This window comes from Leptodactylus fuscus, chromosome 1 (assembly GCF_031893055.1).
Source record: "Leptodactylus fuscus isolate aLepFus1 chromosome 1, aLepFus1.hap2, whole genome shotgun sequence".
In the NCBI taxonomy this organism is placed as follows: domain Eukaryota; kingdom Metazoa; phylum Chordata; class Amphibia; order Anura; family Leptodactylidae; genus Leptodactylus; species Leptodactylus fuscus.
Genome location: NC_134265.1, coordinates 232,004,813 through 232,032,390, shown reverse-complemented (window position 1 = coordinate 232,032,390; position 27,578 = coordinate 232,004,813). Strand labels below are relative to the sequence as shown.

Sequence of the window (27,578 nt, the reverse complement as noted above, 5' to 3'; positions counted from 1 at the left end):
CGCCACATTTTTCAGACGGAAACCATGCGGTCACCATTATAGTCTATGGCAGGGGTCCTCAAACTTTTTAAACAGGGCGCCAGTTCACTGTCCCTCAGACCATTGGAGGGCTGAAATATAGTTTTAAATAAACTATGAACAAATTCCTTCACACACAGTATTAAATGCTCCATAGTAGCCCCCCTCCCCACAGAGTACTAAATGCTCCACAGTAGCCCCCTCCCCACACAGTATTAAATGCCCCCACAGTAGCCCCCTCCTCACACAGTATTAAATGCTCCACAGTATTAAATGTTCCACAGTAGCCACCCTCCCCACACAGTATTAAATGCTCCACAGTAGCCCCCTCCTCACACAGTAATAATTGCTCCACAGTATTAAATGTTCCACAGTAGCCACCCTCCCCACACAGTATTAAATGCTACACAGTAGCCCCCTCCCCATACAATATTAAATGCTCCACAGTAGCCCCCTCCCCACACAGTATTAAATGCTCCACAGTAGCCCCCTCCCCACACAGTATTAAATGCTCCACAGTAGCCCCCTCCTCACACAATATTAAATGTTCCACAGTAGCCACCCTTCCCACACAGTATTAAATGCTCCACAGTAGCCCCCTCCTCACACAGTAATAATTGCTCCACAGTATTAAATGTTCCAAAGTAGCCACCCTCCCCACACAGTATTAAATGCTACACAGTAGCCCCCTCCCCATACAATATTAAATGCTCCATAGTAGCCCCCTCCCCACACAGTATTAAATGTTCCACAGTAGACCCCTCCTCACACAGTATTAAATGCTCCACAGTATTAAATGTTCCACAGTAGCCCCCTCATCACACAGTATTAAATGCTCCACAGTATTAAATGTTCCACAGTAGCCACCCTCCCCACACAGTACAAAATGCTCCACAGTAGCCCCCTCCTCACACAGTATTAAATGCTCCATAGTAGCCCCCTCCCCACACATTATTAAATGCTCCACAGTAGCCCCCTCCTCACACAGTATTAAATGTTCCACAGTAGCCACCCTCCCCACACAGTATTAAATGCTCCACAGTAGCCCCCTCCTCACACAGTAATAATTGTTCCACAGTATTAAATGTTCCACAGTAGCCACCCTCCCCACACAGTATTAAATGCTACACAGTAGCCCCTCCCCATACAATATTAAATGCTCCACAGTAGCCCCCTCCTCACACAGTATTAAATGCTCCACAGTATTAAATGTTCCACAGTAGCCCCCTCCTCACACAGTATTAATTGCTCCACAGTATTAAATGTTCCACAGTAGCCACCCTCCCCACACAGTATTAAATGCTCCACAGTAGCCCCCTCCTCACACAGTATTAATTGCTCTACAGTAGCCCCCTCCCCACACAGTATTAAATGCTCCACAGTAGCCCCCTCCTCACAAAGTATCAAATGCTCCACAGTATTAAATGTTCCACAGTAGCCACCCTCCCCACACAGTATTAAATGATCCACAGTAGCCCCGTCCTCACACAGTATTAAATGCTCCATAGTATTAAATGTTACACAGAAGCCACCCTCCCCACACTGTATTAAATGCTACACAGTAGCCCCCTCCCCATACAATATTAAATGTTCCACAGTAGCCTTCTTCCCACACAATATTAAATGCTCCACAGTAGCCCCCTCCCCACACAGTATTATATGCTCCACAGTAGGCCCCTCCCCACACAATATTAAATGCTTCACAGTAGACCACAGTGGGACAGAGGTCACACTCTGCAGTCAGTGTACACCGCTGTCGACTACACTGACTGCACATACAGCTGAAAAAAGGGATCAGGTAATCCTGTACCAGATTCCACATTAGTGAGCAATCCGAGTGAATGTCGTGCATGCCAGCAGAGAGGACTCTGTATGCCCTCTCTGGTATGCATACCATAGGTTCACCATCACGACCCTAGGGGTTATAAGTGCGCTCCTGCCAGTGGGTCAGAAAAATGTCCTCGGTGGGCCGCATGTTTGAGGACCTATGATCTGCAGGTAACTGCTTTTTAAGTGGATTAGGTTTCCGTTCTTTGGGTCTCTAAGCAGCGGAAAGCCAAATGCTAGTGTGAACCAAGTGTTGGCACCAAAGATGTGTCCTTCTTTACCTTTCCTCTTGTCTGCACTGGGCCAAATGATTGTCATGAGATGAGTAGCTTTTAACAGTAGAATACCACAAAGTGATATGTTATCACAAACTGATATGCTGTCTGTTCCCTGTGTGTCCATACTCTGCCACCCAGTGGCTGTGTTGTGGAATTCAGTATGTGAAGAGAGTTTTGACAGCATTTCAGAATCTGTACTAAATTAGTTTAATGAGAAATTGAAGTTATTAAGCATATTAGAGCTAAGTTAACAATGGGCACATCTGTAAGTACTATACATTATTATTGGTCTTTTGAGACCATTTTTTCCACAGATTTGCTATAAACAAACCCAGCATTATTATTATTTTTTTTAACTCTGCAGATCTCCAGATTTCTGAAAACATTGGCCAGCGTATTCATATGTGAATATACCAGATTGCAATGGAGCTAATCCATAGCATTTCAGTGAGATCCTAGGGGTAGGATGCTTTCCCATAACAGTATTTGCTATTGTTATATGACATAAGAAAAACCCTATAAGCAAAACATTGACATTGTGGATATTTTCCTAATCTATTAGAAAGCTTTTATCAATAGCTGCAAAGGAAAGAATGTGACATCTGTTTTCCACATTTGTGTACGATTCAAAAAGTCAAGTTTTCTATGGTAGGCCATTCGTACAATTGACTGTGTCTGGTTTTGCAGAGAAGCTTAAAGGGGATGTCCCATCACAAGGATCCTATCTATACTGCTTGTTAATGTGAATGTAAGACTTTTCCTAAATACATTGCTTCAGCAAAACTGCTTTGTCCACTATCTTACTTTATTCTTTTTTTTTTTTTTGACACATCCCTTGACTTATCTGGTCATAAGTCAAGTGATGTATCTGCTGCTCTGAGGTGGGAGGGAGGAGGGGCTAAGTGCACGGGAGCGAGCCTGGAGGGGGGGGTAGTTTACCCTTTGGGGGGAAGGGGCCGCCAATACAGACCCGGCATCCGCTGTAATAGAGAGGCGGATGCCGGGGAGTGTAGACGCCGGCACAGATGCCTGCAACATCGCTATGCTCTATGGGGGACGTGGGAATACCCCTTTAATGAAGAGCGTTGTCCAGGAAGTTAAGACTAGCTTACTTGATGCAATGGACTTTTGAAGAAAACCAAACGGGTTCCAACCTGGTTCCGACCCCCGAGTCACACGATCGGAACCTTTCCCCAAGATGGACTTGTTTATTTGTGCCTGCTGACTTGAGTGGATTAGGCAAGGATTAGGGGACTTGGACTTAAAGAACATCAAGCAAACTTTACAAGTTATTGTTCATTTTACAGACAGCCAATGCAGTAAGCAGAGGAAGGGCTTTATGGGAGCATTTTGGGATTGTTTGGTTAACCTTGCTGCAGAATTTTGGACTATCTGAAGGCGATGCATTTTTTTATCTGGAACACCTATGTATAGGGCATTACAGTAATCCTGAGAAGAGGTTATGAAGGCATATAACAGTGTTGATAGACCTTATGCTGGATAAGATACATTTGTGTAAATCAGCAAAAACATACTGTTGGACTAATTCATAAAGACACAGGTAATTTTTTGTTACTTTAATTAGTATTAACACAATGTCCTGGATACAGGGCGCATTCCTGATACTAGTATTACAGCCTATTAGAAGCATACTATTCAAGAATTTGACCTAAGATATTACGTAAGGATAGTCCAAGGTGGAAATTCTCTATAAGGTTTGCATTTACAAATTTGATCCTACAATTCTGTTTTGTCCTGAAGTTACCTATACATTAGGACAAACTTGTGTACATTAAGCGTTGAGATGGACTTTTCCCACCCCCTGCACTGGGCAAAGCTGCAATGGGTACATATTTCTTTTGTAAAGGCAGGTACAGGTAAATGTAATATTACATGACATGTGAATTAACGGTTGTCTATGCAATGCAAGGATATGCTGCCACAAGGAGCTCATACAGGGGAACCTTCCATTCTTGCACAAAGATGGGGTCTGCTCCTTTCATGTGAAAAGTTTACTTCTAAGTTATCTGTCTTTCAGTAATACCAATGTTTTACCAGTGAGATGTCCATACTGATCGTGTAACACTGCCCTTTATTCATACTAGTCCTCATTCCAACCAAGGCCAATGTCACAGGTCCCCTTCTCACACACAGTAGTTTCAGTCTCCTCTGCCAAAGTCTCCTATACAGTATAAGTGGCTACTGGAGAGTCTGAGCAGCTCAGAGAAAGAAAAAAGATGAAGCAACACCAGGCTTGGGAATATCCCTGGTGCAGCCATATCTTTATCTGTACATTTTTAAATCTGATTTTTCAAAAAATAAAAAATAAAGACAACAGCTCATCCTGCATTAATAGAGGTAGGTTTGGATTGCTGTCGCTGTAGCCAAGAAGCTCCTATAGGTAGTTTTCATACAATTAGAGAGATGGCAGACTCCCTATAAAATGTACCACCAGGTTTTAAACAACTTTTCATAAATGTGTATTGTGTATGTGTAATATAACTTATTAAGCAACTGTTCTTCTGTTCCTTATCATCAGTCAGACTGCTTGTTTATATAGGATTGGTTTCCTATTCAGCCCTAAACACAGAGATTTATGGAGAAAGCAGAGGTGGAGTAGGATGTTGCTACCAGCCATTTAATTGATTTATTTAGTCTTTTTGATTTCTCTTATTCTTTGTACTGATAGCCTCTTATCTACAACCTAGCAGTGTTAAAAGGTCACAAAGTAGCGGAGTGCAGCAGAAGCAATTATTTGAGACTTTTCCTCTTCCTCCCCTATTCATACACTAAAATGTTTGGAACGTGGAGAAGAAAACAAAGTTTCTTATTTCCACCTGTACTATTAATTTATGGTCAGGGGATAATCGTACACATCAGGGAGAGTGTGTGCCTACACAGGCAGTACGGAGATTTACAAGTCATTCCTGCTCCGCTAGGAATTCTGGGTAAAAAATATGCAAATCTATTCTCCAAGATGTAATTAGGAGAACAGTGCACTCTGTACGCCGCCCTCTAGAGGGTGGCGTACAGAGTGCACTGTTCTCCTAATCACTATTAATTTATGCAAAGTTGTTTATAACTGGAGGTATACTTTAAGGTAATACATATTTGCCATAAAAAAGGTAACGAAATGGTAAGAATACCAGTGATGTCAATGTTAATATTTTTCATTTTCCATGTCCTTTTCTTCCTTTGCTAGCTGCTAATTGCTGCAATGCATTCAAAGTAATTAGAATTAACACATGTCATCGTGTAGGAGTTCAAGCTGGTAATATTATTACTGTGCATATGTATAGTCATTACAAAAAAAATATTTCTACAATCCACAACATAGATTTATAATAAATAAGAAATGTACATTGTTTCACTAAGGGTGAAATATGTTACCCTGTGCAAATGATATCAATATAAAGTAAGGCACTGAATGTTTAATTTCAGCTATGTTTCCATGTATAGGATTTTGTATGTAGTGCTTGATGCCAAAGCAAGGAGTGAACTGAAAAAAAGGGGGAAAGAGAAATTGTCCTGATCTCTCTATTTCTGATCCAGCCTTTTGATAGTAATGTTTTATTCTTGTCCGACACAAGGAACCCCCATCATTACACAGTGGACAGAGGAGGAAACAGACTGTGTAGTGTCCTTTCCAAACTACTACTGTCCAGATCACAATCATTTTTTTGGCTCTTCCCCTATGTAGTTTCAGTACCAGTGGCTGCTGCAAACAGTTGATTGATGCTGATGCCATGTGTCATATCGTCTTATATTATTTATTACTTACCACATTACTTCATTTATTTGCACATTGTACTAACATATTGCTCAAGAAGGGCAGTCACTCCACTGTTTCCTTCCTGGGCTGATAAGTAATTGATACAGGACATTAATAGTTACTCAATGAGCAAGGAGAGTGTTGCAAGAGGTATCTGCTTGCCACAGATACCTTTGGTCCATACCTGACTACTCTTTGCCTGATACCAGGTCTTTGCCTGGTGCTCAGATCAGCAGCAAAAGCCATATCCCTGTACAGGGGTTAAAGGTTGAAAACTGAGGAGGCTACTTAGATAACGCCCCTGGGAGTAGGCCAAAATGAAACAGATTAGATGTCACAGTGGGGCCACATCCCAATAGCTATTTAGGAATATGGCCATCTTAAGGAGGAGGTATTTAATGAAAAAGGTAACTTCAAATATGAGAGACAAAGGTCTCTGTCAAAAGGTGACAATATGGATGTCAATGGTAGCTGTTATTTCATGCCTCTGTAAATGGCTGCAGCTACTGCACATAGAAGTTCATGACCATAGTCAACAATACTATGGCTATAGTATACAATAATATACTATGGCTGGAGGTTTCCTTTTGCAAAAGCAAGTAAAATTGAAGTCATCTCAATTGTATTTATCGTGAAGAGTAGTACTGTGATTATTTTAGTTGTTATAAAGTATAAATACAACCAAGTTCAATATACAAATGTTTTTTACATATTTATTCTAAGTCACCTGTGTACGTTCCCTGCACTGATTTATGGTACGTATTGATGCAGCATTTAAGCTATGGAATATATGTTTATCAGCCAAGTAAAAATAAATACCACTGAATTTATTATAATTTTATTCACTTTGTTCTCTCTTTGTATCTTTACAACCTTTCAGTAAATCTAGGAAGTGCTGAAGCTATTCAGGTTGTGCATTATTTAGAGCGTCTTACAAGCTATTTTGTTACAGTTTAACACTGGTGTGCATCTGCTGCTACATTGTGAAATATATTGCTATCACCTTTCATTGCAGCACAATAAACTCTTTTTACATATGAAATGTACATCTCTTTTATGTCGTTGATTTATTGTGCTTTTGCTTCCCTAGATAAAGAAATGTAGCACAGGCCTGTGCGATCAAAGCAATAGAGTAAATAACCATTGAAAAAATGCTCAGGATGTTTTCACAATAGATTACATCCTTTCATTAATCTAAGCATTTTCCAAGGGCCAATAAACTGCGGCTAAGTGCAATTACCAACTGGGGAGTTATAAATAAAGCTATAAAATATTCAACTAATTCATAACTGATTTAGCAACAGAAACTTGGCCATATGTTGTGATGTCATTGCCCACTGTGGTAGAATGTCTTGTATTGAAATACTAAAATTTTCCCTAAATATTTATTAGTCAAATAAACAGAGGGTAATCTAATATTGATATACAATTTATACAGACAAAGTAACTATTTTTATCAATGTTATTACAGTATATGATGGAGCTGCATTTAATTTAGAGACGCTGAGGCTCAGGTAAATTTCCAAAAGAAAAAAACATTGAACACGTGGAAATATATTTAAAAGTGTTATACACAGTCCAGTCACATTAATGTGACCACCTATCAAAATCCAGAATAACCACCTTTCGTAGAGCAGACCGCTGCGAGATGAGCAGAAAGAGGGGGGATGTTGTGATGATGTTCACTGGGATGTTGAGCCGTGCTGACTCCAGTGCTGTGTCCAGCTGTGCTAGGCTACGCCTTTGAGCATCCATGGCACGAACAACCTGGTTGAGGTGGTCCCACAGATTTTTGATTGGGTTCAAGTCCGGGGAATTTGCTGGCCAAGGGAGTACTGTAAACTTATCCTGGTGCTCCTCGAACCACGCATGTACACTGCGGGCTTTATGACACGTCGCTTTGTCCTGCTGGTAGGTGCCATAATCCTGAGGAAAAACAATTTGCATGCAGGGGCGAGCATGGTCCGCAAGGATAGATGCATACTTGTGTTGTGCCTTTCACAATGATGAGGGCACCCAGATGGCTGACTACACATGCCTTCTGCGATTTGTTATTTAACGTTGACGTCAAAAGTAGGCGGTGGTCACATTAATGTGACTGGACTGTGTACTACAAAGTGTATAAGCCTGCAAAGTACAAGTATACCCATACTAATGTATTTGAAACAGTAGCAATAAGAAAAAAAGAAAAATCTAAACCTTTTTATATTTTTTTTAATTCTTATGAGCCCTGTAGTTTGTGCTGTCTGTATTTTGGGTGGAAAGCGCACTGTACCATGTGATTCTGTGTCACGCTTACAATTGTATATGACCAGTTTGGTTTTTAAGCTGCAAGGTTTAAAGAGAAAAAAAAGGAAACACTTCTAAAATGATATGTTATATCTACAACACAGTGCGAGCCACTGGCACATTAGGTAACTGCCTGGTCTAAGCTTAACCTGTCTAAAATTTAGACAGCGTTGGACAAGTGACATCTGGACAGATTCCCACTATCTTGTATTGTAAACCTATGAATGGTAACACCATATTACATTTTGGAACTTGTCATCCACATCAAACTTACTTATTAGAGAGTTTGTCAGGGCAAAACACTCATGATCCATTAATGCTACCTATGAAACTATTTCAAGACGTCTTGGGGTCAGAGGCTACCATTGTGGCCTTATTAATAGAGAAAGGAGACTTTTTGACTATAGATCTTGTCAACATTATTTGATGGATCATCCTAAGATAAATTAGAAGATATTCAATAATGCTAATTATAGCGTTCACTATCACAAAATTGTAGATATCATCTATGCTACATCATGATTCCATCTATCACATGATTTCAGGGTTGTACTTTTTGTGTCCAGATGACCCAAAACTATTGGAGGAATATTATCTCCAAATATGTTTGAGCATATCTCCTGAGCATCAACATACTTGGTTACAATGTAGGGATGTCATGTTGGTACCATCCTAGAATATAATGTGGGTGTGACTGTAAGGGGTTAATGTAGTTCACTCACTCAATCTTGCACTCACCCTTCATTCAGGCTGGGTTAAAAATATAAAAAGGCGCCCGTATGTTGAAAAAAGATAATGATCTATCAGTTGCAGCTCCTCCCGGGCACCATCCAAAGGGTGGTGAGCAAACATAGAATACAAATGGGGTAAAAACCGGGACTAGAGGGAGCGCTACTGAGTGAAGGGTGAGTCCAAGGGTTAATTGGTAACGTCACTTTATTGGTTCCAATGACAAAAGATAAACTGATAGGCTGGTCAAGCGTCTTCTTCAGGCCAGTGTGTATTCCACTGTCAGATCGTGGGAACCTAGTATAGGCCTGAAGAAGACGCTTGACCAGCCTATCAGTTTATCTTCTGTCATTGCAGCTAATAAAGTGACGTTACTAATTAACCCTTGGACTCACACTTCACTCAGTAGCGTTCCCTCTATTCCTGGTTTTTACCCCATTTGTATTCACTCAGGCTGCAAATTGAGCATAAATCCCATTTCAACAGTCCAAGAACTCCAGATACATGCTAAGTCCACCCACTGATTTCCAAGCCAGTACGTGCCCAACACACATATGAAGTCACGGCTTCCTGTAGTCAGATGGCCAAACACTATTTAAAAGGCCTTGGAGCAGCCATACACTAACATTAAAGTTTACACTTTACTACAATAAGGTTCAATGCTTAAAAGTGAAAACATAAAAATGCAATCCTTATGATCCCCTGAGGGTTGGGAAAAAAAATGGCCACATTTAGCTTGACTGGCCCTGCATGTGTTACAATTAGGGTTGAGTGATCAGGATCGGAAAAGATCGGATTCCGATCGGCAATCGAGTAAATTTCACGATCGCGATCGGAATTCCGATCCCAATCTTTTTAGGCGGGATCGAGGTCGGAGGTTATTTCCTACAATGCTTTGCTCCTGGCCAAGCATTGTGGGAAAAGCTAACAATGTTAGCTACTAGAGATGAGCGAGTACTATTCAAAACTGCCGTTTCGAATAGCATGCTCCCATAGGAATGAATGCATTCAGACAGCATACAGCCTGTGCCGGCGTCCGGCTGCTTAACCCCCTGCACGCCGGCTGTGTCCATTCATTCCTATGGCATAGCAGGGAGGAAACAGAAGAGTAGATAGTATCTACTATTCTGTTTCCTCTCTGCTGTGCCGTATACTGGACTCTGCATCATCTGCTTTACTGTACATTGACTTGTCTATCTACTCTTCTGCTTCAGGGACGAAGCAGAAGAGTAGATAGACAAGTCAATGTACAGTAATGCAGATGTAGCAGAGTCCAGTATACGGCACAGCAGAGAGGAAACAAAATAGTATAGTCCACTAGAAGAGAGCAGGTTGGAGCGGCAGGGGCAGCACTTCTGTGCAGGTAAGTGGACAGCAGGGGGGACTTAAGTAGCTGGGGGATTTTTTAATCACTACACAGTGTGGAGTCTAAAAATTAAAGCGTTCAATTTTTAGACTCCATGCTGTGTAGTGAATAGGATTGTTTTTAAAATCCGATCTTCGATTATTAAAAAAATCTCATTGATTTGCATTAGGATCGGAATTGGGATCGGGTTCGAATGGAAAATTTTCGGAAATCGGATTTTAAAAACGATCCTGAAATCTCAAGATTTGCTCAACCCTAGGGATAATGTATCAATTTGATAATCTTAGCTCCTGACTTAGGTTTCAGTGCTGTTGGTAACAGTACATTACATTTATAAGGGGATAAGCCACATTAATATGAATCATATATATGTTTTTATTACAACACCCGATATTGGATGAAGGTTATTCTTCTCTGGAAATACTAATGTTTATTTGTCCATCTGGTCAATCCTGGAAAATTGTATAACCCAGGCCCAGTTGACAAAACACACACTCACCTCTGGTTCCTCGCCTATCATGGCCATAAATATTCTCTGGGCAGTTTGCAGGATGAATCACATTTCACACACATACATAAAAATACACAATACAATTTCAATGATGAGAATATACAATTAGGGGCTTTACAAAGGGTATTTAAGTGTTATTAATAAGTTCTATTTCTTGTACTTTTGAACTTTTTTTTTTCTATATTCATACTGCTTTTTTTTTGCTTTGGTGCATTTTCTCTATTGATATCCAATATAAAAAAAAATCTGATAAGGTAAAAAATTTGTATTTTCTAAAATCAGAAACAGTTTAATACAACATTTAATGCAAATAAACAATTGAGTAGAAATCATAGCCATAAAGTAGGCATTTATGAAAAATTAATATGAAAAAAGTAAATGTAGCTGTCCCCGTTCCAGATGTAAGTACATTTCAGTAATAAAGCTAAATAAGTCTATAAGGACCCTGTGGTCAGAAAACAAGTCTACCCCATACTCAATTTTTATGCAGTTTATGGTCCAAAAAAGTAAATTCTGAGAAAATGAAATTCAAGCATAAATTGAAAAAATGAGTAACTGTATTATTATGGGAAAATGTACTTGAGAACAAAACCTCTGTGCAAACGTATACCTAAGCCAAAAACTTCGATATCCAAAACAGGAAAGCTGGCAAAAGATTGTGTTGGCAATGTACTTCAGAGCAATACTCACATTCAGAATGTCTTGTAGCAACACAAAAACAAACCAGAATTTGGCTCAGCTCTATACTACGATAATGCGGGTTTTTTTTTCTAGTTCTAAAGGATATAAAATCTAATAAACTTGATGTGTAAAAATGTGTAACTTTAACATAATACACTGCATACAGTACATTACAGTACATACACATTCATAAATGTAAGATACAGGTATAGAAAAGCCAACACTGCAATTTAGCTCTACGGTATATTGTTTGTCCACCAAAACCATGCAATAAAAATACAATACAGACAAGAGATGGTGAATTCACTCAGTGACAAACTCAAACTATTATATGTCTATATTGTAAAGGTAGTTTACAGAAGAGATATTGCAGAGGCACAGAGGAAAGCACGTTCTGTATAAAATATTTGTTTCACATGTAACTAGTGTCAAATGGGGTACCTTAGGCCCATAATGGGAAATGAATCTGAGGACCAATTCTCAATCCATACAGAACAAAAATGATATTCTTATCCCCATTACACACACAGGCACACAGGTCTCCATAATTCTGCATTCCGCTATACCATCCTGCAGTGAGGAGGAATTTGTATGGACCTACGTCACAGCAGCTCCATACATTTCTATGGTTGTTAATATCTCTATATTATAAAAATGAATTCCTGTCTGTCTGTCTGTCTGTTCTTTATGCGCGACCAAACGAGCAAACCAATCTTCACCAAATTTGGCACACAGATACTTCAGGTGTCCGGGAAGGTTTAAGACAAGGCCTAAGACATACCGTTGCTGAGATACAGCATTCCCAAAACACTGACACCCATTAGCCAATACAAACCTGCAAGTCTTTCACTCATATTCCAACTGTCATACACACGGTCACTCCACATGCACAATCAAACACTGATATCCAAACTGAGAGAGATACACTCATCAGAGGACTAGATACACAAGTCAGCACACAGTATCACATGCCAGAGGATTAGATACGCGCATCTGCACACAGTTCCACACGCCGTAAGATTACATATGCGCATCTGAACACAATTCCACACACCGGAGGATTAGATATGCGCATCTGCACGCAGTTCCACAAGCCAAAGGGTTAGATACGCATGTCTGCACACAGTACCACACGCCAGAGGATTAGATACGCACGTCTGCACACAATACCACACGCTAGAGGATTACAGACATGCCTCAGTACACAGTAACACATGCCAGAGAATTAGATACACGCCTCAGCACACAGTACCACATGCTGGAGGATTAGATACGCGCCTTAGCACACAGTAACACACGCTGGATGATTAGATACGCGCCTCTGCACACAGTACCACAATCCGGAGGATTAGATACGTGACACTGCACACAATACCACACAGGGAGGATTAAATATGCCTCTCTGCACATAGTACCACACGCTGAAGGATTAGATATGCTCCTTAGCACACAGTACCACACGCCGGAGAATTCCATATGCGCATCTGCACACAGTACCACACTGTGGAGTATTAGATACGCGTGTCTACGCACAGTTCCACATGCCAGAGGATTAGATACGTGCATCTTCAAACAATGCAACATGCTGGAGGATTAGATACCTGCCACTGCACACAATACCACACAGTGGGGATTAGATACACGCACCTGCATACAGTACCACATGCCAGAGGATTAGATAGATTAGATACGTACCTCAGAACATAGTACCACACGCCAGAGGATTAGATACACGTCTCTGCACAGAGTACCACACATTAGAGTTTTACTCCAGGTTTCCATAGCAACCCAGCCATTTTTCTTCACTGCTGTATGTCAGCTTTAAAGGGGCAGAGTGCTGTGGATGACTCTCTTACACAAAGTCACATTCACACAGCTTTACCCCAGGTATCCATAACAACCGATCACAGGTTTTTCACTGATATCCAAACTGAAATACACATGAAATAGGGCAATTGGCACGAGCCTCATGGGGTTTTTTGCCTTCCCCTGGATCAACACTGTAGGGGATTGTAGGGTTATAGGTTGGACTTGATGGACTGATGTCTTTATCCAACCTCATCTACTATGTAACTATGATCACGTGATGCTTATGGACACACACACAGCACACAATATCACACATCAGAAGATTGGATACACATCTAATCACACACTACCACACATCAGTGAATTAGATACACAGCTCAGCACACAGTATCACACATCAGGGAATTAGATACACAGCTCAGCACACAGAATCACACATCAGGGAATTAGATACACAGCTCAGCACACAGAATCACACATCAGGGAATTAGATACACAGCTCAGCACACAGAATCACATATAGGATTAGATACCCAGCTCAGCACACACCACCAACACACATCAAAGGATTAGATACACAGCTCAGCCCACAGTATCACACATCAGAGGATTAGATACCCAGCTCAGCACATCGTCACACATCAGATATTTACTCCATGTTTCCATAAAAAAACTGCCATTTTTCTTTACTGCTGTAGGTCAGCTTTAAAGGGGAAGGGCGCTGTACATGACGCTGTTACACAAGTTCACATTCACACAGCTTTACTCCATGTATCCATAACAACAAATTGCAGATTTTTCATTGGCATCCAAACTAAGATTCACATGACCACATGACGCTTATGGACACACACACACACACACACACACACACACACACACGCACACACATAAATGACGTACAAAATACACCAGTGCAAAATTGGCCAATTCTTAATGAAGCCACTACATAAACAAAAAATTAAATATACATGTGCGAAGCCAGATCCTCCTGCTAGTATGTTATAGAATACAGTTCAAAGTCAGCTTGTATATATGTAAAAAAACCAAAACATAACATTTGAGTACATTGTTCTGAATCCAACTTACCGGCCTGGTTAGTGGTGACATTCACTGAGACATACTGCCTAAATCCTGGGCTCAGCTCTGACACACCATTTTCAGCTTCAATCTCAAAGGTGTAATTTGTATGGGCCTGAAGATCTATAACCATCACAGATGTATTTCTGAGGCCACTTTGCTGAGGTATGTAACGAACATGAATTCCACACTCCTCGCACACTCCAGCAATGGAGTTACATTTCTTGCATACAATATTATAGTAGACATCCTTCCTTCCTCCGGTGTCTGCTGGAAACATCCATTCCAAGAAGACACTAGTTTCATTGATGTTGGAAATTGCATTGCGTGGAGCTGATGGCGGCCCTTAGAATACAGAAAATAAATATACAATCTTAGCAATAACAAATATGATAAAATTAGAAAATAACACAGAAATCACAAAAATGAACCTACAGTATGTAGTACTCAGGAAAATAGATTAAAGGATAAAAATATGACTAGTTTTATATAAACTTTATGCCTCAAATAGCTACAATATCTATATAGTCACACAGTGCATAAATTCGTGTAGACATGGTCAGGTGGTATTTTGGGTGATAGTCAAGTGGTGAATTTTGGGTGAATTCTCCTTTAAGATTTGATTTCCGTTTATAGGAAATAGACAGTAAAATATAAAATTAGTCTTAGATATTTATTTATTAACATTATCTGTACATTATTAACATTATCCTTATGCTCGAGAATCTTCATGAAGAAAAGGTTTTGGTTTCTTATTATCCTTTAGTGTATTTGTGCAAGGATTGCCTTACTGAGAAGAAATTAAGACTAATGAATGAGGGTAATAAATGTGTATTGGGCAATAAAGTTCTTTCTAGTTAAATGAATAGAGGAATCACAGACTACAATTCAGTGCTAATTAGCTCACAGATATTCGAGGTACCATGATGTGTTACTGCTTACTGTAGACATTAGGTATGGTGTACAGACATGAACTATTAGCCTTTTCAAGACAATACTTTGGTATTTAAGTGTCTAAATATAGCATAATATTTTATTACCTAGGATACTATTTTGCTTAAAAAATATAATAAATTGTTCAAACGTGACATTTTTTTTCATTCTAATACCTAAACTTACAGCTGACTAAATTCTTTAGATAGCTGTCAACTAAATGCCAACAGTCACATCCTCCTCACACCCCCCTCCTCCTCATTCCCATACACTGGCGCACTCAACCTGGATAAAAATTCATATGTTCTTAATGGGGAGAAGAGAATACAAAACTGAGGCTATATGCACATGACCAAACATTAAAACATTAAATAACAAACATTAAAAACAGACCAAACTGTCAATTTTTAACGCCCAATCCCATCAGTGAGTCACATATTTTTCAGAATTTAATGTCAGTTTTTAATGTCTGTTTTGCATTAGTCTTTAACTGTCAGTGAAAAAAACAAAGAACTTTTATTTATTTATTTATTGTTTGTTTATCTAGCACTATTAATTCCATGGTGCTTTACATTTGAAGGTTTACATACAACTGGCACAGTGGGGTAAAGGGCTTCCAGCGGCTTTTCCATACCCAAGGGTCTGCCCCTCCTTTCTCCCAACATGTTCAATCTTCCCAGCAGAGTCATCCCACCATTGCCCCCTCTCAGGAGCTGTTTTTGGGTCCTTTCCACTCTTCGACTCTGTTCAACCACTTCACGAATCTAAGGAGCTAACAGACAGTGTTCTTTTTTGTGCCCTTGTGCCAATTCAGCCCTTTCATTCTTTCACCCCTTTTATTTAATTCTGACTTACCACAGCAGCTTTTTATAGTCTCAGCCCCATTCTTTTGCATTAGGCCACAAAAGACATTTTTTTCTTCTGCCCCTCTGTGCCAATTCAGCCCTGCCACCCCAGTAGTCATTATTTCACCCCTCTTTTCAATTTTGACTTGCCACAGCATTGTTTACAGTCTCAGCCCCATTCTGTTGCTTCAGCCCAGGTATATACTGTATACCAGCGCTACAGAATTTCAGCCCTAAAACGTGGTTTTGAGAACTTTCTGCAGGGTGAGCCTATAAGCTGATGGTGTTTATAGACTCATCAAGCAGTGTTGCTGTTTTCAGACTCTTTCCTGTCTGGCAGAAGCTAAAATTTCTCTCTGACCCTCAGCACGATGTCTCTCCCTATCTATCCCAGCCGCAAAAGACACAAACATGGCTGCCACTATTCTTATAGATCCGAGGTCACCTGATTTCGCCAGCCAATGACTTTTTCCTTATTTTTTTCGATGCCTATGTTTTCCTCTTTCCTGTCCCACCTCCCCTGCACAGTTATTGGTGCAAAAAAGCGTGTTTACCGCGTGGTATTTAATTGGAATTGAATATGCCGAATACCTTAATATTCGATCGAATATCTACTCGATCAAACGGTATTTGCTCATCTCTAATAGAGACAGAAGGTGAGGGGAGAGGCAGTTCAGATGGTGGTGTGGTGACAGTAGTGTTATTGGGGGTTGTAGGCCTTCCTGAATAGGTGAGTCTTCAGGGCCTTCTTGAAATTTGTGATTGTGGGAGTCAGTTTTATGTGTCTTGGTAAGGAGTTCCAAAGTATGGGGGATGGACAAGCAAAATCTTGGAGATGGCTGTGTGAAGAGCGGATAAGAGCAGAGCGGAGTATGAAGTCTTTGGAGGATTGGAGGTTACGTGTGGGCAGGTAGCGGGAGATTAGGTCACAGATATATGGAGGAGACAGGTTGAGGATGGCTTTGTATGTTAGCTATAGTAACTTGAACTCAATTCGCTGAGCAACAGGTAACCAGTGAAGGGATTGGCAGAGGGGAGCGGCCGATGATGAATGGGGAAAGAGGTATATTAGGCGAGCAGCACAGTATCAGGTGGACTGGAGGGAGTGAGATTATTTGCTGGGAGGCCATGGAGAAGTAGTAATCTAAGTGGGAGATTATGAGGGCATGGACTAGCATCTTTTTAGTTTCTGGGGTGAGGAAGGAGCAGATTCGATGGATGTTCTTGAGTTGGAGGCGGAAGTAGGTGTTGAGGGTTTGAATGTGTGACTTGAAGGACAGGTCAGAGTCCAGGGTTATCCAAAGGCAACGGACCTGTGGGACAGGGGTAAGCGTGGTTCCATTAACTTTGATAGATGGGTGAAGTAGAAGGGCCGTACGAGGTGGGGCAAAGATGATGAACTCTATTTTCTCCATGTAGAGTTTGAGAAAGCGGGAGGAGAAAAAGGAGGCTACAGCTGCTAGACACTCTGGAACTCTGGCCAACAGAGAGGTAATGTCTGGGCCTAAGAGATATATTTGAGTGTCATCAGCATAGCAATGGTATTGAAAACCATGAGATTCTATGAGTTGGCCCAGGCCGAGAGTGTAGATGGAGAACAGGAGGGGTCCTATGACAGAGCCTTGGGGGACAACTACAAAAAGAGGGCATGGCGAGGAGGTGGTATACGAGTGGGAGACGCTGAATGTGAGGTATGAGGAGATCCAGGAAAGGGCCAGGTCTGAGATACCAAGGGATGAGAGAGTTTCTAACAAGAGGGAGTGGTCGATTGTTTCAAAGGCAGAAGAGAGGCCATAGAGGAGGAGGACAGAGTAGAGACGCTTGGCTTTGGCCATTAGAAGGTCATTAGTGGGGGGGCGTGGCCGAGACGCTGATGGAGCAGGAGCTCCTGCTCCACCTGCCTGTATCTGGGACCTACAGCTGCACTCACCCACTCCATGGGGAAGAAAACTGCCCAGTCTACCTCTCTTGCTCCTCCTGCTGCTGTCGGCCACTCCGGGCAATCCATGCTGACCAAGTAATTCCGCTCCGAGCCATCCACTACCCGGCCTTCCATGAGGTGGCGGCCATCTTGCTTGACAGTGCCACCCGCCCCATCCACTTCTACCACCGCAGCTTCTCCGTTCTCCTCCCTGGACCGCTCTCCTCCACCAGCAGCATCCACCACCATGGACTCCTCACTACAACAGGGCCTACCATCCGTGGCAATGCCGCCCTTACAGGTATCGGGCTTGGGGAGAGCGGGTTCTGCCTCATCTCCTGCCTCTCCCCCGCTCCCCCTACGTGTCTCCTCCAGCTCAGGCTGTCCACCTGCTGCACTGGCAGCCCATCTCCCTCCAGGCTCCTGCTGACAACCCTCCAGCTATGGGGGAACTCTCCCTCCAGCCCTCTCAGTCCTCTACTCCTGGACCCTCTCCTGCTGCATCTACCCCTGCCATTGATAAGGACACTGATTTAGGGGCAACCCCATCTTTGTCCCCCTTTGCAGCCCATACTCAGGCATCTCTTCCCCCAATGTTGCAGCCTCATTCTGTGCCATCCTCACCTCACTTCTGGATTGATTATCTTGCTCGCCTACCCTCTAAAGAGGACCTTGATTCTATGGTCGCTAAAGTCACTGATGCCTGTCGCACGGAAATTCGCACCAAAATCTCTGCTTTGAGACAGGACTTTCAGTATATTGCACATAGGGTCAATACCCTGGAAGATGACCATGACCAGACTCGCTCTTTTATTTCTCAGCTTCAAGACACTGTTCTATCTCAATCCCAGGCTGTCAGTTACATAAAACACCACCTGGAAGACCTGGACAATCGCGGAAGGTGCAATAATATAAGAGTCAAGGGCCTTCCTGAGGCTACACGGGAGGCGGACCTCCACGTCACCTTGGAGGCTATATTTAACTCGGTTCTACAGGAGCCCCCATCCCACAAGATTAAGCTGGACAGAGCTCACAGGGCCCTCTGCCCAAAGGGCTCTGGCCCTACGCCGCCTGCTGTGGTCTGATGCGTGCATGATTTCGCATTGAAAGAGGCTATTTTGTTACCGGCGACTTGGCAACTTCCACCGAGTTGCTCTGAATCCCTGGATGCTGCGTCGGCCTCTGCTGAGAGTTGATAGCTCCGTTTTCCATGTTCTTTCCAGATGGTTGCGCGGACTTTACTTGTTTTCATATTGGAGTTTTTTCTGGTTTGCGACTCATTTCATTTTGCTCTTTTCACTCATCTCCCCCCTCCTCCCCCCTCACTCTTTTTTTTTTTTACCTTTTCCTTCCTACCCTCCCGTCTGCCTCACCCCCCTCCTTTACCTTTCTCTATTTTCAAATTTTATATTGATATTGTTATTTCTGGCCTCCTTATGCTGAAGCGCATCTTTGCGCTTGGGCCTGGTTCTGACTGTTTTTCGTATACCATGGACAGCTGTTATTCTATGGATGGTCATGGTCTTTGGTCTTATGCTCATTTTCTCTGCTGTTCTCTTATTTTGCCTATGGTACTGTTGTTGTTCTCTGTACTTTGAAAAAATTAATAAAGTTTGAATTAAAAAAAAAGAAAGAGGCTATTTTGTCCAAGTCCCGGACACTCGGAGACATAGACTTTGATGGGGCCAAGATTCAACTCTACCAAGATCTTTCACTGATTACTCTTCAGAAACGGAGACATCTCATACCTCTACTGCAACTTCTTCGAGACCGTCAGATCTCGTATTGCTGGGGCTTCCCCTTCGCCTTGACAGCTAAGCATGAGGGTCGCTCTGCCACACTCAGAGTTTACGCAGATCTTGAGCCTTTCTGCTCTTCATTGGACATTCCTCTACCATATTTGCTCACCTGGGAGCTCCCGGCTCCTCCTCACCTCCTCCTCCAGTCTGGACTGTCCAGAAACCCAAGAGGCGCCAGTTAACTTCTCCTACTGCTCCCTCCAGGAGGCCAAAAATGGACCCTCCTCCCCCCCTGAAGGAACGACTTGCCTGATTTCTTTCTTCCCCATTGCTGTTGGATTGCTGTTTCTGATTTTGCCTATATTTTTGCTTTCTTTTTGCTTCCTATAGGTCCCATGCCTTTTTTTGACTGTTGTTTTCGTTATTGCAGGTGGGGTGGGCTTGCACCTCCCTGTACATACCTCTCCTTTTTGAATCGCCTACTGGTGACTCTCTCATGTCTCTCCCTGCTCCCGCATCTAGGGGGGCTGAGTCCAGCTTTGGGCCTATGGCATGGGCCCACGTAGTGTTGTTGTCAACACTTACATGGTTGTCGGTTCTTTGCCCTTGGTCGGGGGATTTAGCCCTGACTGATTACTATGGTTTTCTCATGTACTTTGTTTGCCTGTTGATCACCTGCTCTTATTTGTCTTTTTGCTTGTTTTGTCCTCATGTGCTCTCCCCCCCACTTCCTCTGTTCGTTTTGCTAATCAGGATGCCCCGCTGGAGCCTCAGTTCAGCCATTGTGTCTTTTCCTCTGCTGGGTGATACTGCTTTCCCTGGACCCGTGTGCCTGCTTCGGGTTTGGTGGGTGAGTGCACCTTCAATCTGCCACTGTCCCTTTACTTTGGATCCCAATGGTTAGATGTGTGACAATTAATGTTAAGGGCCTGGGCTCCAACGCCAAGCGACATCTCGTCCTCAGAGAGCTCAGTTCTCTCCGTGCTGAGGTTGCATTTCTTCAGGAGACCCACTTTGACCATATGGGGACTTTCAATTTTGCCAAACACTACTTTCCTACTGCCTTCTCTGCTTTTCATAGTTGCCATAAGGCAGGGGTTGCCATCCTCCTCTCTCGTACATGCCCGATTTCGAACATGGCTTCCCACCTTGACCCCGGGGGTCGCTATGTTATCTTGGAGGGTCTCCTTCATCTGTATGCCCCCAACTCTGCTCAGCTCACCTTCCTACGTCGGGTCTTCTCTCGCTTGCGTTCTCTCTCATCGGCGGTCTGGCTGATTGAAGGCGACTTTATCATGGTGTTGTCTGAGCGGGTGGATCGCCTCTCCGTCCCCCAGATTCCTGCGCCCCTCCACCAAGTCCAACTTGCTCGGGAATTCCGTCGACTGATCCACTCGCACTCATATGACCTCTGGAGTGTAGATAACCCTACGGCTTTCTCCTTCTCTTTCTTCTCCCATCCCCATAACACACACACGCGGATTGATTATTTTTTCGGCAATGCCCAAACGCTTTGTTTGCTCACGGATTCTGATATTGGCCCCCTTTCGTGGTCAGACCACGCTCCGGTGGTTGTAACTCTCTCCTCAACTCCACACGCGGTTCATCACTGTCACTGGCGCCTCAACGAAATGCTTCTTAAGTCCCCGACCTCATTGCCCATCCTACGCTCCCACCTAACTGACTGCTTTCGGGACAACCTCGGCACGGTGGATTCCCCAGTAGCTCTGGCTACTAAGCTTAAACGGGATAGGCAGGCCCAGGAGTGTCTCCTCTGCATTCGTATTTACTCCTTGTCGTCCTATCTAGCGGCTCATCCATCTCTGGGGACCCTTCGTCGCTTGGTCCTTGCTCAGGCGGATCTTCACTCTTTGGAGACCCGCCATGTGCAACGACTGCTTCTGTATTCCCACCAGCGATATTTTGAGCGAGGTAATAAACCTCATACGCTACTGGCCAGGGCCCTCAGAGATCATCGTACTGCTTCCACCCCTCATCCTGTACTTGTCTGCTCCGATGTCCTTCAGCACCATCCAGATGCCATGGCTCGAGTGTTCCACACTTATTATACTAAACTGTACAACTTGCCCCCTCCCCGGATAACTGCCCAGGCAGATGGCCAATCTCTCTTGGCTGACTATCTCGCTGGTTGCTGCTTACCGCGTCTCTCCCCCGCCGCCTTGGCATCCTTTAACTCCCCTATTATGGCTTAACAACTAGCGGATACCCTCAAGGATGTCCCTAACGGTTTACATACTAGTATTACAAGGTATTTCAGGGGGAGCTTACAACTCATCTCTTGTATCTCTTTAACTCCTTCCTATCCGGATCTCCCTCGATGTCCCACTCACTCCTTACCTTGATACCTAAACCGGGTAAGGATGCTCACAATTGTGCTAACTTCCGCCCAATCCCTCTATTGAATACTGACCTGAAACTCTTCACCAAAATCTTAGCCAATAGACGAAACACTTGGCTTCCTCTCCTTGTCCATAAAGACCAGGGGGGCTTTGTCCCCTGTCGTCAGGGCTGTGACAATACCAGAAGGGCTGTGGACTTGGCAGAGGTAGCCAACCATTCATTCACCCCGGCTCTTCTCCTAATTCTTGACGCTGAGAAGGCCTTTGACCGTCTGAACTGGTCATTTATGCATGCCACCTTGGATGACTTCGGGTTCTCAGGGCCCTTTCTCACAGCTATCCAGATGCTTTATTCCTCCCCCTCGGCGGCGGTTAAGGTCCCCTAACGCTTCTTCATCCACCTTCCTTATCTGTAATGGTACCCACCAGGGGTGCCCCTCCCCCCCCTTAATCTTTGCCCTGTGCATTGAGCCACTGGTGGCCCAGATCTGCCAGGATCCCGATGTCAAAGGTATACTGGTTCGGGGCAAGGATTTAAGGTATCTGTCTTTGCTGATGATGTCCTTCTTACCCTCTCTTCCCCCATATCACTCTCCCTAATCTCATGTGCTTGCTTAACACCTTTAGCGACTTCTCGGGCTATAAGGTGAACCCCTCCAAGACTGAGGCCCTCCCCCTTAATATCCTGACGCATGACCTCGCACTCCTCCAGGCTAATTTTGACTTCCAATGGCATTCTTCCTCCATTCGCTACTTGGGGGTCCAAATTACTGCCTCCTATTCTACTCGGAAAACTACCCGCGCTTATTCCGTGACCTTAGAGCCCTTCTCGACCCCGTGTCGTTGGAGCTCAGGCCCTTTGATTACTTTGTGGCTAACGTAGGTCTTCCTGAGGCCGAATGGTTCCATTAATCTCAGGTTGTACACTTCGTCCAATCTCCCCATGGCTCCTCCAAGGTATCTCTCCCTACGGCCTTTGAGAGGATCTACGTGCCGGCACTTCTACCAAGGGCTTTATTTCCTCAGTTTACCAGCTCCTCTCTTGTCAGGCACTTGGCTCCCCCATTCGGCATCGCTATATGACCATGTGGGAGGAAGCATTGGGTGCACCATTTCTCCGGGACAGTGGCAGATTGTTTGGTCTCAAACTCAGAAATCTTCTCAGTGCATTACCTTCAGGGAAATGCAATTTAAACTTTTGATGCATTGGTACCACACACCGGCCCTTCTTCATGCTTTGAATCCTGCACTTCCTATGGGGTGCTGGCATTGTAACACAGCTGTGGGCACTCTGTACCACATTTTTTGGACCTGCCCCCTTATCCTGGGCTTCTGGCAGGAGGTTAGAGCATTAACGGATTCCCTTTTCTTACAAGGGAATTAGATCTTGATCCCCTTATTTATATTCTGAATCTCCCCCTAGGCATTTAGGTAGCACGACCTCCAGGCTATTCCTCCATCTTTGCACGGCTGCAAAGACCCTCATTGCTAAGCATTGGAAGAGCCCTAATCCCCCCTCTGGTACAGAACTCCTGGCTCGCATTAAGGATGTACAGAGCCTTGAATTTTTGACTGCCAGCATTAACAATACATTGGATGCTTTCCTCTCCATTTGGTCCCCTTGAGATGCTTACTGCACCCTGCGTGGCCTGTGACCTAGTACCCTCTTTCCCTTTCCCTCCGTCCTCCCCCTTTTGTCTTTGTCTGTCTTTCCAATCTGTTTGGGGAGTTCACATGGGGACCCCTCGAATGGAATACCAAATGCATTGATAAACGGCGAGCAGTGAAAGCACACAGACCTCATAGACTATAATGGGGTCCATTTGTTTTCAGTGTGGTATCCGCATGAGTCATGCAGACATGAAAGTAGTTCATGAAGTACTTTTCTTGTCTACATGATCCGTGCGGATACCGCACGGAAAGCAGACGCAACCCATTATAGGGTCTGTGTGCTTTCATAAGCTCTCCGCTTGCCAATGCATTCGGTATTGCATTCAGGGGGGTCCCCATGTGGATGTGAACCAGGCCTGCACTCCATAGACTGACCCCATAGGTTTGAAGAAGAATGGCCAGCTTACCATAAAACTACCTATGAACAGGACCTGGATACAGACTCCCATTGAAGCTGTATGTTTAATATAATTAATAATCATTATACATGAGACATGCAGAGAAGATGTGCCTCTGAACCCCTTCTGCAGCAGGATTCCCTATGAAATCATTAATGATGTCATAGCGTTCTCTAGTAGCAGCAGAATTACCAAATTGGCAGTTTCTGTATTTTTGGGAACACAGTGTTCAATATCAGCAGTTATTACAATGACTGAAAGGACAGGAAGAGTTGAGGAGTAGGGGAGCCAGTGTATGCCATACAGGTGCTCACAAGGGTCACTTCTTTTAGGGGAAGCCAATTAACTTATCAGTATATTTTTGGGAATGTGGGAGGAAACCATGGTACTCAGATGAAAGCCACACAAACATGCAGCACATGGAAACTTCATGGAGATGTTTCTGTTAGTCAGATTGTAACCCAAGATTCCAGTTCTGCAAGGCAACAGTGTTACGGTAGGTTCACACTAGCCTTTGCCTATCCATTGTTTGGGTCCACATGGGGACTCGAAAGACAGTGAACCCTGTCCACTAAAGACCGGTTACCTGCAGACACCCGCAGACACCATAGACTATAGTTCAGGACTTTTCTCTTTGCCAATTTTAGATGGAATGTGCAGTGGAGTCTCCTACAGAGACTGCAATGCAGATGTGAACCTAGCCTTAACCACTGACACAGGTAGCAGGCCATTAACCCCTTAATTTATGTTATGTAGGTGGAATAGAGTTCACTCTGGTATTCAAGCTATGGACAAAATTTGAAATCTCCAGATATTCTCCACTATTTATCATCCTATGCTTTATGGGTTCAGTGTTCTGTGATTCATTTCTTAATACATTTTTCTTTAAAATTTTTATAATTGTAATACAAGAGCTCCAAATTCCAAGAATAAACACTAATTTAAAAGATGGCATGATGGCTCCCTGCAGCAAGAACTAGAGTGAACTTATTGCAAACCGCTTTCATAATACAACGGACAACAATGTGCAGCAAGCTTCTAAGCTCCTCTTAGTGGCGGCAGCATATGATCTTTTGCTATTACTCTTTATCTGCATAAAGGATTTGGAGCTCTATATTAGGAAACAAAAAGAGCTCTGACCACTAAAAATATGAATATGAACCTATATTTTGAAATCTCTTTTCCCTAAAGAACTCCTATATAAACCAACACATTTCCAGGGTAAGAGACAGTAGAAGAAGGAGTACATACAAGGAAGCAGCCTTTAAAGGGGTATTCCCACGTCGCATACTCACCAGTCTTCGTTGCTGTAAATTCTTCTTTCTTCCTGCTTTGTTGCGTCATTGGTGGGCGGGGTTATATATGCAAAGCCAGCGGCGAGATCCTGCTGGCCCTGCATGCACGCTCATAGATGATGAGACCAGTCTAGCCTTCACAATGTGAATACAGACCCGGCATCCGCCTCTCTCTATTACAGCGGATGCTGGGTCTGTATTGGCATTGTGAAGGCTAGACTGGTCTCACCATCTATGAGCGTGCACGCAGGGCTTTGCATATGTGAATACAGACCCGGAATCCGCTGTAATAGAGAGGTGGATGCCAGGGAGTGTAGACGCCGTCACAGATGCACAGATGCCTGCGACATCGCTATGCTCCTGCCCTGCATGAAGCCAGCAGTGGCAGTAGTGATGCTGTTATTCCGCTCCCCCCCCCCCCCCCCCAGAATAGTAGCATAGCTCCAGCAGCTGCTGGCTTCATGCAGGGCAGGAACATAGCGATGTTGAAGGCATCTGTGCCGGCGTCTAACCGTCCCCTGGTATCCACCTCTCTATTACAGCGAATGCCAGGCCTGTATTGGCGGCCCCTTCCCACCAAAGGGTAAACTACCCCCCCCTCCAGGCTCGCTCCCGTGCACTTAGCCCCTCCTCCCTCCCCCCTGAGAGCAGCAGATACATCACTTGACTTATGACCAGATAAGTCAAGGGATGTGTAAAAAAAAAATGAATAAAGTAAGATAGTGGACAAACAAAGCAGTTTTGCTGAAGCAATGTATTTAGGAAAAGTCTTACATTCACATTAACAAGCAGTATAGATAGGATCCTTGTAATGGGACAACCCCTTTAAAAATTGTGTGACCCTGTGCATAGTAGTCTGCTATCATACTTTGGAAACACAGGGTTGTATAGTGTTGCTTGGATTGTGTAACCATGGAGACACAAGGCTCTGCACAGAAGCGGTAGACAAAATCTTAGGGCATTTTTCTTAAGACTATTTCAAAAGTTGCTTTATTTTTTTCTCTTAAATGTGTTCAAGCAATTTCTAAAGTGATTGCAAAAGAGCACCTAGCCCTACGAACCTACAATTTCCACACCGCTTTCTTTTTGTTCAGCAACTGATGTCTTCTAATTTCAGAGTAAAGTGAACAAAACAGCTGTAAAGTCTGCTTCAACTAAGTGACAAATGGCAAAATAAAATCAATACATCATTACAGAATTGGCAAATGTGTGCAGCTGTGATGTCCATAAATAATTGGAAAAGAGCCAGTAAAATACAGAGTTGACCACTTTGCTGAAACATACAAGTGGTGCCATGTTATTTTGTATCAGTAGGACAAATACGCCTTTCTAATCTGCATTTCCAGCATATTTCAACATATTCAGAAGATATCCTAACGTGATGTTACATTGTATTCACAAGAATATACGGTACTTTGTATTATTTCTGTGTACAATCCATACACTAGAATAACAGAGGAGTGCTTAGAACATGCTTACTTGTACATGCCATTGTATGTGGGTCAGACTCTTTCCTATAATAGCGCTCTTCACAGACACAAGATGTTGAAGCTTCTTCATGGGCAAAGCTGTGAGGTGGGCACTTACTGCATTTCTGACTTTGGGGGGAAGACTTGAAAAATCCTGGACGACATGCTACAAAACAAGACATAACATAAATTATTACTATGACACATCTGATTTTACTGGCTCTTATAAATTTTACAATAGTGTACAACTGACAAAGACAGATGTACCATACAGGTAACTCCTATAAGTTTTATGGAACTCGAGATAGTAGGGGGAAATTCAAGTTAGCCTAATTCCTGTGAATTTTTTGCAATGATGTCACAAAAAATATAAAGATAGGGGCAACATGGTGGCTCAGTGGTTAGCACTGCAGCCTTGCAGCTCTGAGTCCTGGATTTGAATCCCGCCAGGAACAACATCTGCAAGGAGTTTGTATATTCTCCTGTGTTTGCGTGGATTACCTCCCTTTCTACAAAGACACACCAATAGGAAAAAAAGAAGTACATTGTGATCTCTATATGGGGCTCACAATCTACATTAAAAAAAA

General features: G+C 43.2%; 1 protein-coding gene across 5 annotated transcripts in view; it reads right to left on the bottom strand.

Moving 5' to 3' along the window:
* The window catches only part of EPHA5 (EPH receptor A5), a 309,481-nt gene that overhangs the window by 80,472 nt on the left and 201,431 nt on the right, over positions 1-27,578 (bottom strand). For all 5 annotated transcript variants that reach the window (XM_075284171.1, XM_075284196.1, XM_075284180.1 and 2 more), the window contains exons 4-5: positions 27,002-27,157; positions 14,370-14,705 (exon numbers count right to left, since the gene is read on the bottom strand). In XM_075284171.1, coding sequence (XP_075140272.1) covers positions 14,370-14,705; positions 27,002-27,157 — 492 coding nt within the window. The remainder of the gene's footprint in view (positions 1-14,369; positions 14,706-27,001; positions 27,158-27,578) is intronic.